The 15053-nt window shown below is 40.4% G+C and overlaps 1 protein-coding gene across 1 annotated transcript in view; it reads left to right on the forward strand.

Annotated features, from left to right (window-relative positions):
• RYR2 (ryanodine receptor 2) overlaps positions 1-15053 on the forward strand; it is a gene marked incomplete at its 5' end in the record, with an annotated part of 534914 nt that overhangs the window by 379353 nt on the left and 140508 nt on the right. Inside the window, 5 exons of the mRNA XM_045010317.1 lie at positions 1243-1563; positions 3799-4039; positions 4470-4557; positions 10530-10622; positions 13716-13886. Coding sequence (XP_044866252.1) covers positions 1243-1563; positions 3799-4039; positions 4470-4557; positions 10530-10622; positions 13716-13886 — 914 coding nt within the window. The remainder of the gene's footprint in view (positions 1-1242; positions 1564-3798; positions 4040-4469; positions 4558-10529; positions 10623-13715; positions 13887-15053) is intronic.

The raw sequence follows: 15053 nt of genomic DNA on the forward strand, positions 1-15053 counted from the left end.
TTTCTGGGACTTATCTGTATCTTTAATTGGGGCTAAATATTTTGATACATTGTATGCCCTTAACAAGTAAATACTTAGGATAGCATAACATAAATTGCTTGCTGTGGTGTACTCTGTATTTTAAGTGTAGGAAATACCACAGCAAAGGCAAATACAAATAAGTAAACATTTGTTCATGTAGATGCCCCTTCAGAGGGCTATTTAATAAAAACATAGTTGGGGAATTAATGCTGTGCCTTATGCTGTTCCCTATTGGAAATATTTTAGAGGTTCTACTGATTAACTTGTATTATTTTAAACTACCATGGGTGAAATTAAAAACTGGACAGCTACCTATAGAATATAATTTTATTTTGTTATGTCTCATTTTAAATTTAATGCATACCACAAAAACACCTCTACCCCAATATAACGCAACCTGATATAACATGAATTCGGATATAACGTGGTAAAGCAGCGCTCCAGGGGGCGGGGGGGAGGGACTGCATGCTCCGGCGGATCAAAGCAAGTTCGCTATAATGCGGTTTCACCTATAACGCGGTAAGATTTTTTGGCTCCCGAAGACAGCATTCTATCAAGGTAGAGGTGTATTGAAAAAATGAAAAACACTATGCTATAGTATACAACAATTACTTAATGGCATCTTATGTATAACTTCACCCACTCAATTTTAAAAGAAGAGCAACTAATTCATTCTTCTATAGAGCTACAGTAGTCTGTCTGGCAAATGTCAGTGTCTATATTAATAAGTAATATGTTCTGGTAATTGTAGTACATCCACCGTAGCCTATACTGTCTCTTGTGAAAAGAAATATCCTTGTATTAATAGTAATAATAATAATTTGAATTTACTTTTATTGAGGATTTCAAAATGCTTTCCAAACTTCAGTTAAGCAAGCATTAATGCAGCTCTGTGAACAAATATGTATGATGTATTCAGTGTTAAAATGAGACGTAGCCTGATTTTGAAAAGAAGCCCAGAGTATAGGCAGATACAAAAAACTTGGCTCCAACTTCAGTACTGGCACTAATCTTACTACACAAGTTGACACTTCCATTGGAGCTGATGTATAACTCTCTACTCAGTTCCATAAAAGCATTCATTCTTTGTGTCTAAAGCTTTATCAGCCAGATGGACATCTTGTGAAAGAGAAAATAAAAGTAGAATGAAAAAACATTTGGATATAAATATTTTGTGTGTGTCTTCTCTTTGTGATACATTTTATTTTTTTTATTTTCTAGCTCTTAATTTGCCAATCAGTGTAGAAGAGGTTTGTCCAAAAATTCCTTCCCTGGAGAAGTTAATGGAAGAAATAGTGGAATTGGCAGAGTCTGGTATTCGTTACACACAAATGCCACATATAATGGAAGTGATACTGCCTATGCTGTGTAGCTACATGTCACACTGGTGGGAACATGGGCCAGAAAACAATCCTGACAAGGCTGAAATGTGCTGCACAGCCTTGACCTCAGAGCACATGAACACTCTGTTGGGTAACATACTGAAAATCATCTATAACAACCTAGGTATTGATGAGGGAGCCTGGATGAAGAGATTAGCAGGTAAGATTTGAAGATATGAATAATTTGGGTCTGATTCTTTTCTCACTTACATCAGTTCACATTTACTTCAATGGATTTACTCTATATTTACCCCACTTGAAGTTGGAAGAGAATCAAGCCCATATTTTACAGCCTCTTTGAATAATACAAAGTCTAATTAAATGAAACAATAAGACAACAGTTCTTTGAAAGAGAGATGATATATTTTAAAATAATTGGTATATATCGTATTGAACTTCATAATAAATTTCCCTCCTTCAAAAGCATGGCCATCCCTGCAATGTAATATGCCATTTACTGAACTGAAAGAATTATATTTGTGCCACCAGTTTATCTATATGTACAGAAGGCAGTTGTGTGCTATTCCAAAATCTGGTTTTTGAAGTGTTGACATTAGGCTTTATGATTAACACCCTGTCACCATTCCACAGGGTCTGTCCAATGCCCTAGTTTCTAACTAGTCCCTTGGGAGTGTGATCCCTTTAGTGTGCTTGGGGCCCAAGGATGCACACAGTTCCAAGGATCCAGAACTGAGCCTTCAGGCACCAACAAACCCTGTCTGTCTCTATGGTTCCTTGCAGTGAGTCCAGCCAAAGCCAGACGCCTGCGGAAGGCTTGTGCTGTGTCCCTTCAGGGTGCAGTGCTCGTAGTGATTATTTGCAGCGACTCCAGGCAGCCTTTTCCAAACAAGGCAACAATTTATTTGTCACCTGATGTACAGAGTCCTTAGGTTATGGTAGAGAAGCAAAGGTTAAGAGTTCAGCATGGCCAACGTTAGGCCAGGGCTCCCTTGAGCCATGCTACCATCAAAGCTATCTAGGTTCTCTCTTTGGCTCGGTTCCTAGTCCCAGGTGTGTGTGTTCCTGTGTCTCTCCAAAGGCCAGCTCTTAACCCAGCCATCTGACTCCTTTCTGCTTTGTTCTCCAGCTGTAGCCTTTGCTCTGCTTCTCCATGAAGAGATATTGGGGGGAATCTCCTTCTTCTTGGCTGTTGGTTGCTAGATGTGAATGTCCTGGCCATTGGGGTTCCCACTGTCTTTCTGGATCCTCCACTGATACGGGTTGGTTCCAGCCAATCCTTTAATGACCCATTCATACCACCCCAAACAGTGACATGACTCAACCCTCATATCCTCTGCTTTGCCCCATGGGCAGCTTTTTACACTCCATGCATAGGAATGCAAAGCACAGGAAAAGTGAGGCCCTCATAGGAATCATAAAAAATATCAGAATTTCCACTTCAGCATACACTCCTTTGAGATGGGTGGCAGTTCATAGCTCACTTTTAGGTGATGTTTTTTTTAAGAAAGATGATACTACATTGGGTCTTATTGAAAATCACAAAGGTGAAAGGCTGAAAACACAGTGGATTTGTTGATTTGTCACCTTGTAAAACTTTATCATCTTCCAGGAAAAGTCACTTCTGTCCTCTGATTCAATTTCACATGACTTTTCAATGCTTATTGTCTTCTTTCTGTTGTTTTTGATGCTTACGTTTTTGGTAACATACAGGTCTGGACCCCCATTTTGATAGTCACTGTAAAATAACATAGGCAAACATGTTCCCTGCTGCAAATTACTTGCAATCTACTAAATGTATTGTAGGTGTTTGTTATCTAAACAAACACTGGCTAAATACTTCCTTAAGGATTACCCTTTGGATGAGTGGATTTGCCCTAGATACTTTAAGTGGCTGAGTGATGGGTGCCTGTCAACATTTTCAGAGGCTCATTTAGTCCAGGTGAGATCCCAAAAGTTCAAATGTGTATTCATAACTTATCCAGGCTTGTGCAAATGCAAAATGGGTCTGGCAATTACTAGCGCTCCCAAATGAGATTTCCAGTACTTCCTCCTTTCAACCAAGCCAAACAATACTGTGCGAAGGAAGAGCTAGGAGCTCAGGAATGATTTATCCCCCACATACATCACTGCACAACATTTACGTACTTTATGAAACTTTTTAATTTTCTTAAGGCAAAATACTGGAGTAGATTATAAGACAAGTTTCATGGTGTTAAGTGTTTAGCATGGTATTAGCTAATTTGAATCCCTGTTTTCACACTAACAAAATGAACTTGTGGCCCCACTGAAGTCAGTGCAGAGCTCCCATTGACTTTAAATGGGACCAGGATTTCACCCTCCTTCTTTAAAATAAAATACAGGAGAGAAAAGGTAAAGGTTTTGGATTACACTTGGTGGTCAGGTGTTTATTATAGTATTGATTTGCCTTAAATAGTGTTTTCCCAGCCTATCATAAGCAAAGTGAAGCCCCAGCTTTTAAAGACCCACTTCCTGCCACTGATGGATAAGTTGAAGAAAAAAGCAGCAATGGTTGTATCAGATGAAGACCATCTAAGAGCAGAAGGCAGAGGTGACATGTCTGAGGCTGAACTGCTTATCCTAGATGAGTTCACCATTTTGGCACGGGACCTCTATGCCTTCTACCCTTTGTTGATTAGATTTGTGGACTATAACAGGTATGTGGAAAAAAACAAATTAGTGAATCCTTTCAAAACCTAGTTATGTTTCTTGATACTTCATTTTTGTCTTGATTATATTCTACACTGAATTTACATAACTTTTCTTCACACAATCAATTTTAAGTGACATTAACAGTACCTTATTGCAGACTTACTGCAATTTTAGGAAAGGGATTTGGAGAAAAATCACAATAAATAATTTCCTGTTGCATTTTACCTATTATTATGGGGAAACTGTATTCAGATGTTGAAGTAGGGCATCAAAAGGCCACTTTAATATAAATTAAAACACATGCACGTTGTTCTACTTTTTTCCTGGTGATATTATGTTAAAAATTGATTTCAAAGCAAAATGTTACAATTGCATTATCTAAGCCAGAAAGGATCATCGCCAAGTTTTTTTTTCCTTGTTGTTATCTAATTTTAGGGCAAAATGGCTGAAAGAACCCAACCCAGAAGCAGAGGAACTGTTCCGCATGGTGGCTGAAGTATTCGTTTACTGGTCAAAATCCCATGTAAGTAAATTCTTACAATTTTTATTTTACTGTGGTTTTCTTGGCAGATGGGTCAGTTAGTTAACTAAAAGCAATGTCCATCCTTTGAGAAGGAGGTGCAAGTGTGCATTGCCCCCTGCCCAGGTAGATTTCCATTTTCTTTAACAGTATACTGATTGCTTTAACCATATGACACAACAACGATAGATATACAGTGCAATGCAACATAGCTCTACTGATGCATCAGCCAAACAGTAAATCAGGTATATTGGATCATACAGGTGGGTGCGTCATTCAAGCAAAACTGGTTGTGTGGGGACCATCATGGGATAATTTGTAACAATCCTACAATGTGTGGGGAAGCCGATTCTGATTGCCTTACTTGAGATTTCCTTTTGCAATGTTCCAAGATAGACTCAGACACAATTTATCCTCCTTGCTTATAAATCACCATTGACACTTTTTTTCTGGCTATGGGGATGGATCATACTTTCTCTGTTCAGGCTGGCATTATTTTCTCCCCATTAATCAGATAAAAGTGCTTCATCATGAGGAGTTTGCCATCCTCTTTTTTTTGTAAGATGCTAAACATGTCATCCCCTGTAGCCAGTCTCTTCCACTTGAGAGCTGCGAGGCCTACGAGTAGTCCTAATTCGGGTCTCCGGTTTGCTACCAGTAATGATCTTTGAATGGTTGCATGAGAAAACGTACATAATGATGGAGAGGGGTCTGTAGACAAGGAGGTGTGTATGGCTGTTAATTTCCTGCCACTCCTGAAGTTCTGTGAAGTTGAAGAAATACAGTGATGTCTTGTAGTTCTATGACCATATGTATTTCTTCATGAGAACTCGTATTTCTTTCATAAGGCTCCCGTACAGATGGTCATTACTGAGTTCTTGCCACCAGCCCTATATTTTTATTTCCCACTGCACTCCCTTCTTTGTCTGAATATGTAGCTAATCAATTAGTTTAAATTGATGTAACTCACCACAGAATTGTAAAATCTACCCACCACAGCTGGATATCCAGCCTCCTTCAATCTATAGGCCTGGTTATGATGCAACGTATGTAATAGAAGAGTCCTCAGTGAGACTGGCAGACTTGAAATCTAGAAGTTCTTTGAAGAGACTGTGTAACTTTACTTCCACTGACTTAACGCTGCATTGCAGATTTCTGTTTCTTTAACAGAATTCAAAGGAAAGCATTTCACTTATTTTGCCATTTCGGTAACTGCTCTGCATGAGAAGGTGTCTCACTGAAGCCAATGGGAGTTCTGTGCACAGAGCAGACAGACAAATAGCTCAGCATGTTTTAAATCAGGGTTATGCTCTGTAAAAGAAGTCCTGGGATTCCATGTTTGCCTCTTGGGGTGTGTCTGCACTGCAGCTAGACACCCGCGGCTGGCCTGTGCCAGCTGAGTTGGGCTTGCAAGGCTCAGGCTGCGAGGCTGTTCAATTGCTGTGTAGGTGTCTGGGCTCAGGCAGGAGCTTGGGGTCCTCTAGGACCCTGTAAGGTGGGAGGGGAGGGTTCCAGAGCTCAGGCTGCGGCTTGAGCTGGAACATCTACGCTGCAGTTAAACAGCCCTGCAGCCCAAGCCATGTGAACCCGAGTCAGCCGGCACGGGCCAGCCATGGGTGTCTAACTGCAGTATAGACATGCTCTTGGTGACTTCTAGCTGAGATTCACTAATTTGCAAGTTAGGAAATTTCCTCTTAATGCCATTCCTGCAAAACTCATCCTGGGATCTCAACCTGGGTTATTTCTGGCTTGTACACCAGCACCAGCAACAAAGATTGTGCATTAAGAATTAAGCTATGAACTTCACTGATGATATGTGCTTTAGAATAGAATGCAGCTCACGATGTGTGCAAGAGTAAAAAGCAGTAAAATTACTAAAAGAAAACTGCCAATAAAATAAGATGAGACTGAACACTCACAGGGAATAGGCGAGTGAAGAAGTGTCATCTTTACATAGTTGCATTTCCCACTATAACCACAGTTCTGCAAGTCTGAGTGATAGTGTTGTAGCATTTCTGTACTTAGAGGTATTTTAACTAACATTATCTATGAACCTCACCAGGCACAGCCTAAATACCTGTTCAACAATTAGGCGCTGAGTCAGCAAAACATATAAGTATGTTAATAACTTTAAACATGCCAGTTAAAAGGGATTGCTCACATGCTTAAACTTACACACATATTTAAGTGCTTTGCTGGATCAGTATTTTAAATAGTGGTACTCTAGTGATGCTCATTGTAGAAAAACCTAAGATAGACAGAATTACCAGTCTGATAATATCTAGGCAATTATTTTTTATCTAATTGTGATGCTATTTGCATTTTATGCCATTCCACTATGTAAATGTGAGGCAACAATCCTTTATCTAATATAATTCATATTTGAAATGGAAACTGGATAAGTTTACGCTTTATTGTAATCTGTCAGAGTTTTCAAATGTAAAGACTTTTGATTGAGTTTAGAAAGTTTGTTTGCCTGCAGGTAAGCAGTGGAGTATAGCAAAGTCATTGCCATCAGTAATTGATTTTATGCCTTGGAGGTTTGCATCAAAGTTTAGCTAGGTTAGCATGTTATTTTATTATGTGGAAAATCATTTAAGGTGTGCAAACTGAAGAGCATATTTTGTAAAATCTTTTTATTTTCGACTACAATATTTGATGTAAAATGAACAAAAATAGCTAAGGTAAAATATATAGAAGTTTTGTTGTAGTATTTTATAGTGCTTAATCAAGGCTACATGATTTTTTTCAATATGAACACTTTCTAATATGTGAATTCAGTACATGTGTAATTACTAGAATTGGTTGGGAAATTTTCAATGAAAAATTTTTTTGTTGGAAAATGCTAATTTGTAAAAACTGAAACTTTTCACAAAGATGTGTGTTCTCAATCAGGAACAGAAGGGACTTGAACCTGGGTGTGTCATATTTCAGGGTTGTGCCATAATCACTGGGCAATTAAATATTCCTGTCTTTCTTGCTCTGTTTTTCCAAAGGGTCTTGGTGTTGTCCTGGTGTAGAACAAAAGCAATTGTTGAAACCTGAAAAGTTTCCACAAAATACTCCTGTTTTCCAGCCAGCCCTAGTAATAACGTATTTTATATCTATCTACAATGTTCCTATCTATATAGTTCAAATCTGTCATATCATTAGAGCTTAGAGAATAAAGAGAACAATTTTGTGAATATTCACACAAACTTTAAAATGAATGTACTTTGACTGTGCTTGCATCCATTTTTGTGCTCACTTCCTTTGAATGTTTGAGTGATCAAGTTTCTCTCTCATGAATGCTCACAGAGTGAATTTGGAAGCTTACATACTCTAGCATTCATACTAATGTGTGAGATGGCCTCCCTGTTGTACAAAATAGTATCCAATGTTCCAAATATCCCTCACTAGAGCCATGGCACAGAGTTAATTAAATAATTTAGATAAAGATCTGATGGCAACCTACACAGCTTGGACCATGTATACACATGCATTTATTTAGTGACATAGAATTACAGATCAGGAAACACAATGACTTTGTGTGAATGTCACAAGACAAAATTTAATTTAATTTCTGCACTCGGGTTATATATTTTACAGTAATCAGACTTTTTTGGCAGGATGTTTGGAGCCAAATTTAGTGTTGGCAAGAGTAGAAAGTGTTTAGTTTTCCAAAACTCCTTAATCCTGTTTAGATGATGCCTCTCTATCAACTGATACTGCTACAGGAGATTAAAACACAAAGCGACTTCCTTAAACCTTCTTCCAAATTATAAAAATTACGCTAGTTCAGCCAGAGGACAGAAGTAAAACCATGTGGTTTATGTCAGGGGTTCTCAACCTTTTTCTTGCTCAGGCCCCCCTTGACATGCTATAAAAATTCCAGGGCCCAGTGGGGGTGGGGGTGCCCTCAGGGCAGGGGCCTTGGGCATAGGTGTAGTTTGACTTCTGTTTTGGGAGGGCAGGGGCCAGTGGGGCTCGAGCCACTTCCGCGTGGTGCGGTCCAGGGAGGGAGCGCCACCTCCACCCCCTGACTCACCTCAAAAGGCCACCTGGCCTTTCTGGGTTGGGGGGAGACACAACCAAAAATTATAATTCAAAGTTGGGGGGCTTAGCTCAGAAAGTTTGAAAACAGCTTAGGGTGCAGGGATGGGGTAGCTAGGGGCTGTGTGCAGGCATGGGGGTAACACACGGTGCAGGGACAGGGTACCTAGTATGCACATCGGGTAGCTGTGGGCTAAGTTCCCTGTAAGCTGTGTGGCCACACAGCAGCCTATTTAGCACTGCATAGGCGCTTAGGGAACCCACCTGGGGACCTGCTGCGGAGGGACGCCCCTCCTCTGACCCCGACTCCTACAGCCTGGAGCGGCCCGGACCCAGCCGCAGCTGGATTGGGCCCAGGCGCAGCCCAGCCAGCCCTCCCCTGGCCCAGACCTGCTGGGACCTATCCTGCAGCCCCAACCCTCTGGCCCAGCCCTGAGCCTCCTCCCACAAGAACCCCCCAACCCCACCCCCACCGCATGAATTTTGTTATGTGCACCAATATGAAGGTGATGTGTGTCACATCACCTCCGTATTGGTGTACACAACAAAATTCATTCTGCACAAGGGTGGGAAAAATTAGAGGGAACTCTGGCTGTGGATGCAGAGAGGAGGTAGCTAGGCAGGGGGCAGGGAGGGGAGTAGCTAAGGGCTGCATGCAGGGAGGGCTCCCCTGTGGTCTCTGTTCCTGGAGGGGTCTGCCAGCCACAGAGCCGGGTCTCCCCCCCGAGGTGGCTCTTACCAGCTGCCTTTGCAGGAGCAAAGGGGGCTGAGAGCTGAGGAGCAGCTTCAACCCGGAGCACCAGCAGGAGAAAAGGGGATGTTGCTGTTGCCTGCTCCATGGCACCAGGCAGAGCAGCAGCTGTTCCGCACTGCCTGGCTCCGGCTTCCCACCTCTGACAAAGCCAGGGAGCAGGGAGAGGAGATTGGGGGGAGGGGAGGTGTGGAGCTGTCCCCGGGACTGCCGTGCTCTTGCGCTGCAGTTTGGGGGAGGGCAATGCCCTCCATGTTCCCAATTCTGCCCATGGGCTCAGGGCTTATGCCCCACAGGGAGTACCAGGGCTCGGGGATTCAGCCCCACGTCTCCCGGCTTCAGCCCTGCATGGGTCGCCAGGAATCAGACTCTGGGTTTCAGCTGCAGGGCCCTGCAGCCTCCTTGAAAGGGCTCGCGGATCCTGGTTGAGAACTGCTGGTTTATGTGATTCATCACAATTAACAGCTGGAATTTCAAATATCCACAGTGGGCTGTTGTTCACAATGAAAAGTGCATTTAAAAAAACAACCACCACCAAAAAAACAGAATTTGTCAGTTCAAGAAGCTGGTAATGGCAGTCTTATTGCATATGTGAAAAGGGGCAAATTCAAGTTTAGTGAGTCATGTTATTGAAATATCGTGCTCAGATGTAAATGTTAATGTCATGTTGGAAATTATATTCCCTTAGGTGTTAGAGAAAAGTATTGAAATCAAAGCTCACTTCAGGTATAAAAATGCTCACTTCATTTATGCAAATTAATTATATTGCACAGATTCTTCTGCACAACAATAGTTTCTGAAGAGCTTTCTAAACACTGTGGCTAAAATTTCGATCGTATTTTTTGACATCATTGGTTCCTAGTAGTTCTTTGCCTTCCTCCTCTTTTCCCTAGTAGATTTTCAAATCTGCATCAGACTCTTCTGAGAATAAAAATACATCTTTCATTTAAAAGAGGATGTCTGTTTGTAGATCCACTTTATGTTCAGAGTAGATAAAAATCTGAGATTTGTGCAATGTAAATAATGCCAGAATTTAACACATTCTCAAGAATCCATTAAAAATGTAGATACTGTAACTTTGTGGACTCTATAGAGTTCCAGTGAACCCATATTTATTATTTAAGACTTGTATGGACAGATTTCTCACATGTAATAAGTGCTTTTAACTGAAATCTCCTGTGTAACATTTCAGAATTTCAAAAGGGAAGAGCAGAATTTTGTGGTACAGAATGAAATCAACAACATGTCTTTCCTTATTACTGACACCAAATCCAAGATGTCTAAGGTACAATAAGCTGCAAAGTTTAAATGTTGTTATCCCATCTTGCTTTCTCTCCTCTTAGTGTTTTAGTTTTGTAGTTTGTAATGGCAAGTTTCCGCAGTTATAACCCCTTAAAGTCAATGTTCCTGTGAACTTTCAGGGTCCTGCCATTTATGATGGTCCCTTCAGTAGTGCTGAAGATGCACTGTGCTGCTGCTACTTGCTTTGGCTAGAGTGGATGGAAATATCAGGTGTGCTTAAAGGCCATGTGATTATATCATCACTGGCTGCACATACCATCTTCTTTCCTGGTGTTGGACCTGATCCTTAATTGTTTTGCACTCCAACATCCTATGGAAGTCCACAGGAGTTTTGGGTAGGCAAACAGTGCAGGATCTGGCCACTGGTGCATGATGGAATGCAATTGTGCCTACTACAGTGGTCAAAGTGTGTGTATGTGTGTACGTCTTCCATTTCTAGAGTTATTCCCCACTATAATTACAGGGAATATCTGTAGTTACTAGGATGAAGGTAAGAGAGAGCAGGCATTTCAGCTGGCTACAGCTTGGAGCAGCCAGACTCGGTGTGGAGAGGGGAGAGAGGGAGATTTAGAAAGATGGTATAATGCCTCCTTACCTTCCCCAGCCTTTGAGACTTGTGCTGAGCAGAACTCAGCGAGACTCTTCGTCCCTAGCATAAAGGACAAATCCCTCATCCTTAAAGGCATAAGCAAATCACTAACTAGGGGGATCAGGAAAATCAGCTCATTGTGCAGGAGATAGAGATTTTTCTGGGGCCAATCCAACGCTGTGGAATGAACTCCCACAAACATCCCAGCTTTCTGGTCCAAGTGCAAGGTTCGCTACTTTGATGTGGTCCTCAATAACAAACGTACAACACAGTAGACATTAAATATTAAACAAACAAAAAAAACACGTGAACACTCTTCCCCATCCAATAAAACCTCACATAATTTTCCCCTGGGAGAGAAAATATGGGGAAGACAGAAAGCGTTGCATATAACAACTGCTAGTCACATCACTTAATGCACTTCTGCAAGGTGCTGAGATACGACAGTGAGGAGGGCTGCATCAGAACCTGAACAGAGAATAGAAAAAACATTTTTAACTTAACTTTTCATTTAATTTCCCCTTTCCTCCCTGTAGTTCGTTACATATTTATCCTTGCCTTGGATTCTAGCATTTTTTGTTCAAGCATCTAATATTTGCCAATGTCAGAAACAGGACACCAGAGTAGATGGACCGCTAGTCCAATCCAATATGGCAATTTGTATGGTCCTGTGTTCCTATGTCTTTTAGCGATCCTCCTTCATATTTTCTCCTCACTTAATCAGATAAAATGTCCAAATACCCTGACTTCTCTGGAGAAATGCTGATAGCGTGCCCTCTATCACCTCTATATGACAGCATGTGCATCTACTTGCTTGGGTCAGTCAGATCTCCTTGGACACACAGTCAATATATTTTAAAACCTAGTTCCTGTTTCCAGGATATTTTACATACTTTGTCCTCTTGTCTCCCATTCTCAGTATGTGTTAATGCCCCTTAATTAGTAAGGTAGAAATATTTGACTGTTACTGTCTAATTGTTAAGCATAACTCTACAGTTTTATCCTGTATTTTACAGTTTTTGTTTTATAACAGAAAAACTTAATGTATGTGAACAAGTTTTCCCAGAAATTGTGTCAATTTCAGATCTCAGTCGTACCCATGCCACCCCATTGACTACATTGTGGTCAGACCTGTAAATGTGAACGGGTTCTCTCAGTTACAGCAGAGTTAAATTGCTATGGAAGTGTCAGAAGTTTCTAAATGTAGCAGTATACTCTGAGTACATAAAACTGGATGCACAGCTTTTCATCTGTCAACCCTGATTCAGACAAGGCATTATTATGATGAAACAGTATATTTTATTCTCCATTTCCTTTTTAGTTACTTCAATAAGTGTCACTTCAAAGGGTTCTTTTTGAAAAAGCTGCATATCAAGTAGTAAACATTGAATTTAATTAATCAAGTTGTATTTTTCACATATATATAGTCAAACATTTCATACAAATGCTTATTTTTCACCCATTAGCTTATTTTTTCATGTATCCCTTTATGTGTGTTTGTCTTCAAACAGGAGAAAACTATTGAATGTGGTCTTTTGAAATGCACATGATTCTTTGAAATTCCAGACAGCTAAGCAATCCAGCTTCTATGACCTACTAATTGCACATGTCCTTGCTGTTTCCTACATGGCAAAATCTCATCAAACAAAAACCAATCACAACTCCACTTTTTGATTTATAATTAAAATAATACTCAACATTTATATAACACTTTACATACTTGAAGCATGAAATGAATGTTAATTAATTCATTTTGAAAACACCTCCATGCTGAGGAAGGCCACATTCTGGTCTCCTTTACACTGATGTAAACCGAAGTAAGTCCTTTGAGACAGCATGTAAACTGGTGGCAGAACTGGCACTGGAATGTCTGATTCTCAGTACTGTGTTCAGTCCAGAAGACAATGCTGTGTTTTATGAAGAAATGTGCTTATGATTTTTAGTGTTCAGTTCAGAAAATTCTGCTGCAGCTACTTTAATTTTTTCCATGGTTCCATCCGACACTTTTTTCCTTGGTTCATCTGACACTTTTGTTTACTGTCACCATTTTTTCAGCCAGAACTCAGTGGTGTTCTAAACTAAGGTGATTCCCCTACAAAAGGTAGTGATATTTAAAAAAACAGAGAAGGCAGGACTAAGAGACTGGAACTTGGAAATGTCACATGTTTGCAAAGGGGAAAGACATAAAAGGACTATTGACAAGTATGTCTCTTGAAGAACAGCGTCCAGTCACATATAGGAAGGGAAATAAGTGTGTGGGATCAAGTCAAAAGACAGTTGTTCTAGAAAGTATTCATATTTATGAAGTATTTGCGTGAAACACAAGGCAGTGTGGCATAGTGAGCAATACCTTCAGATGAGGATGGAGCTGGATAGGTGGTAATGAAATTATCAGAACTAGGCAACAGTAGAAAAATGTAAATTAAAATGTCATTGCAGGCATAAATATTTAATAATAATAGCGTATTTGTTTGTTATATGCTCTAGGCAGCTGTTTCTGATCAGGAGAGAAAGAAAATGAAGCGAAAAGGGGACCGGTATTCTGTACAGACATCTCTCATTGTAGCAGCACTGAAGAGATTACTACCTATTGGTCTAAATATTTGTGCACCCGGAGACCAAGAGTTAATTGCACTGGCCAAGAACAGATTCAGCATGGTAGGTCCTCCTCATGCTTCCCCCCCCAACCCCCACCTCGATCTGGGGCAGTGGAAAAGTGACATTACACTATTCCTCTAACAGAGTCCTGTGAGATTTCCCTGCTTTTCCTTGCTTTAATCCCCTCTACCCTCAGGGCCTGACCCCAATGCCCATTGAGTCTTTTGATTGACCACAGTGGGGTTTGGATCAGGCGCTAGTGATCATGCTTAAAAGGATTAGATGGAACTCAATTTAGAGAACTATCAAAGCATTCCAGGATTGATCGGTAAGAAATGTGAGACATTCTCAAACTCTTTTCTTGGGGCTGAGTGTTCTGTCTTTGCAACCCTGCAGACAAAAGAGTAAGAAATTATGACTAAAATTAAATGCAAAGCATTAAAACCTGTTCTGTCTTTAACATATTTTTTATTATTTTAATGTTGATTTGTGGACATAATTGTAAAGATTACAGTGATAACTGAGTAGTGTACAGTACAGTCATGTAAAAAACTACCATGGATGAACACCATGGTTATTTATTTACACTGCCTAATTTTATTATGATTTGCTGAAAAAAATGTTTTTTGGATATTTTGCTTTTTTAAGTGTATTTTTCTAGGTTAGGGTTAGGGTTATTTCTTGTGTTTGATTTTTTTTTTCCATGAAAAATTGCCAGTAATAGATATTAACAAACTTTGGTTAGTTAGAAATACAGATAGAAACTATAAATGTACTAATATAACCGGTTCTCCAATACAGTACTACTTTCACCACTCCCAGGCCACTGCCAGTTGGTTACATAGTTTTATATTCGCCTAGAGGTTTCACTGGCATACAGATGGTACTTCTGGGAATGATTCCACAGTCATGTAGCTTGTTTGGCAGTATGATCACAGTTTAGTGAAGCTACAATGCGTTTATGTCATTCAGACAGCTATGCTGTTTAAAAATTACAGGTTTTTAATGAGGGGAAGGGAACTCAAGTCTGAGAAGACCCTCCTCTGTTTAGTGGTGAGTGGGCAACAAAGAGTTCCCTGTGTTACCATTCATTACACTGATTTTCAGCTTACACTCTTTTGTCTGCAGGGTTGCAAAGACAGAACACTCATTCCCCTCTATTCAGCACTGGTGAGGCCTCATCTGGAGTACTGTGTCCAGTTTTGGGCCCCACACTACAAGAAGGAT

The sequence above is a fragment of the Mauremys mutica genome, chromosome 3 (genome assembly GCF_020497125.1).
Source record: "Mauremys mutica isolate MM-2020 ecotype Southern chromosome 3, ASM2049712v1, whole genome shotgun sequence".
Taxonomy (NCBI): Eukaryota; Metazoa; Chordata; order Testudines; family Geoemydidae; genus Mauremys; species Mauremys mutica.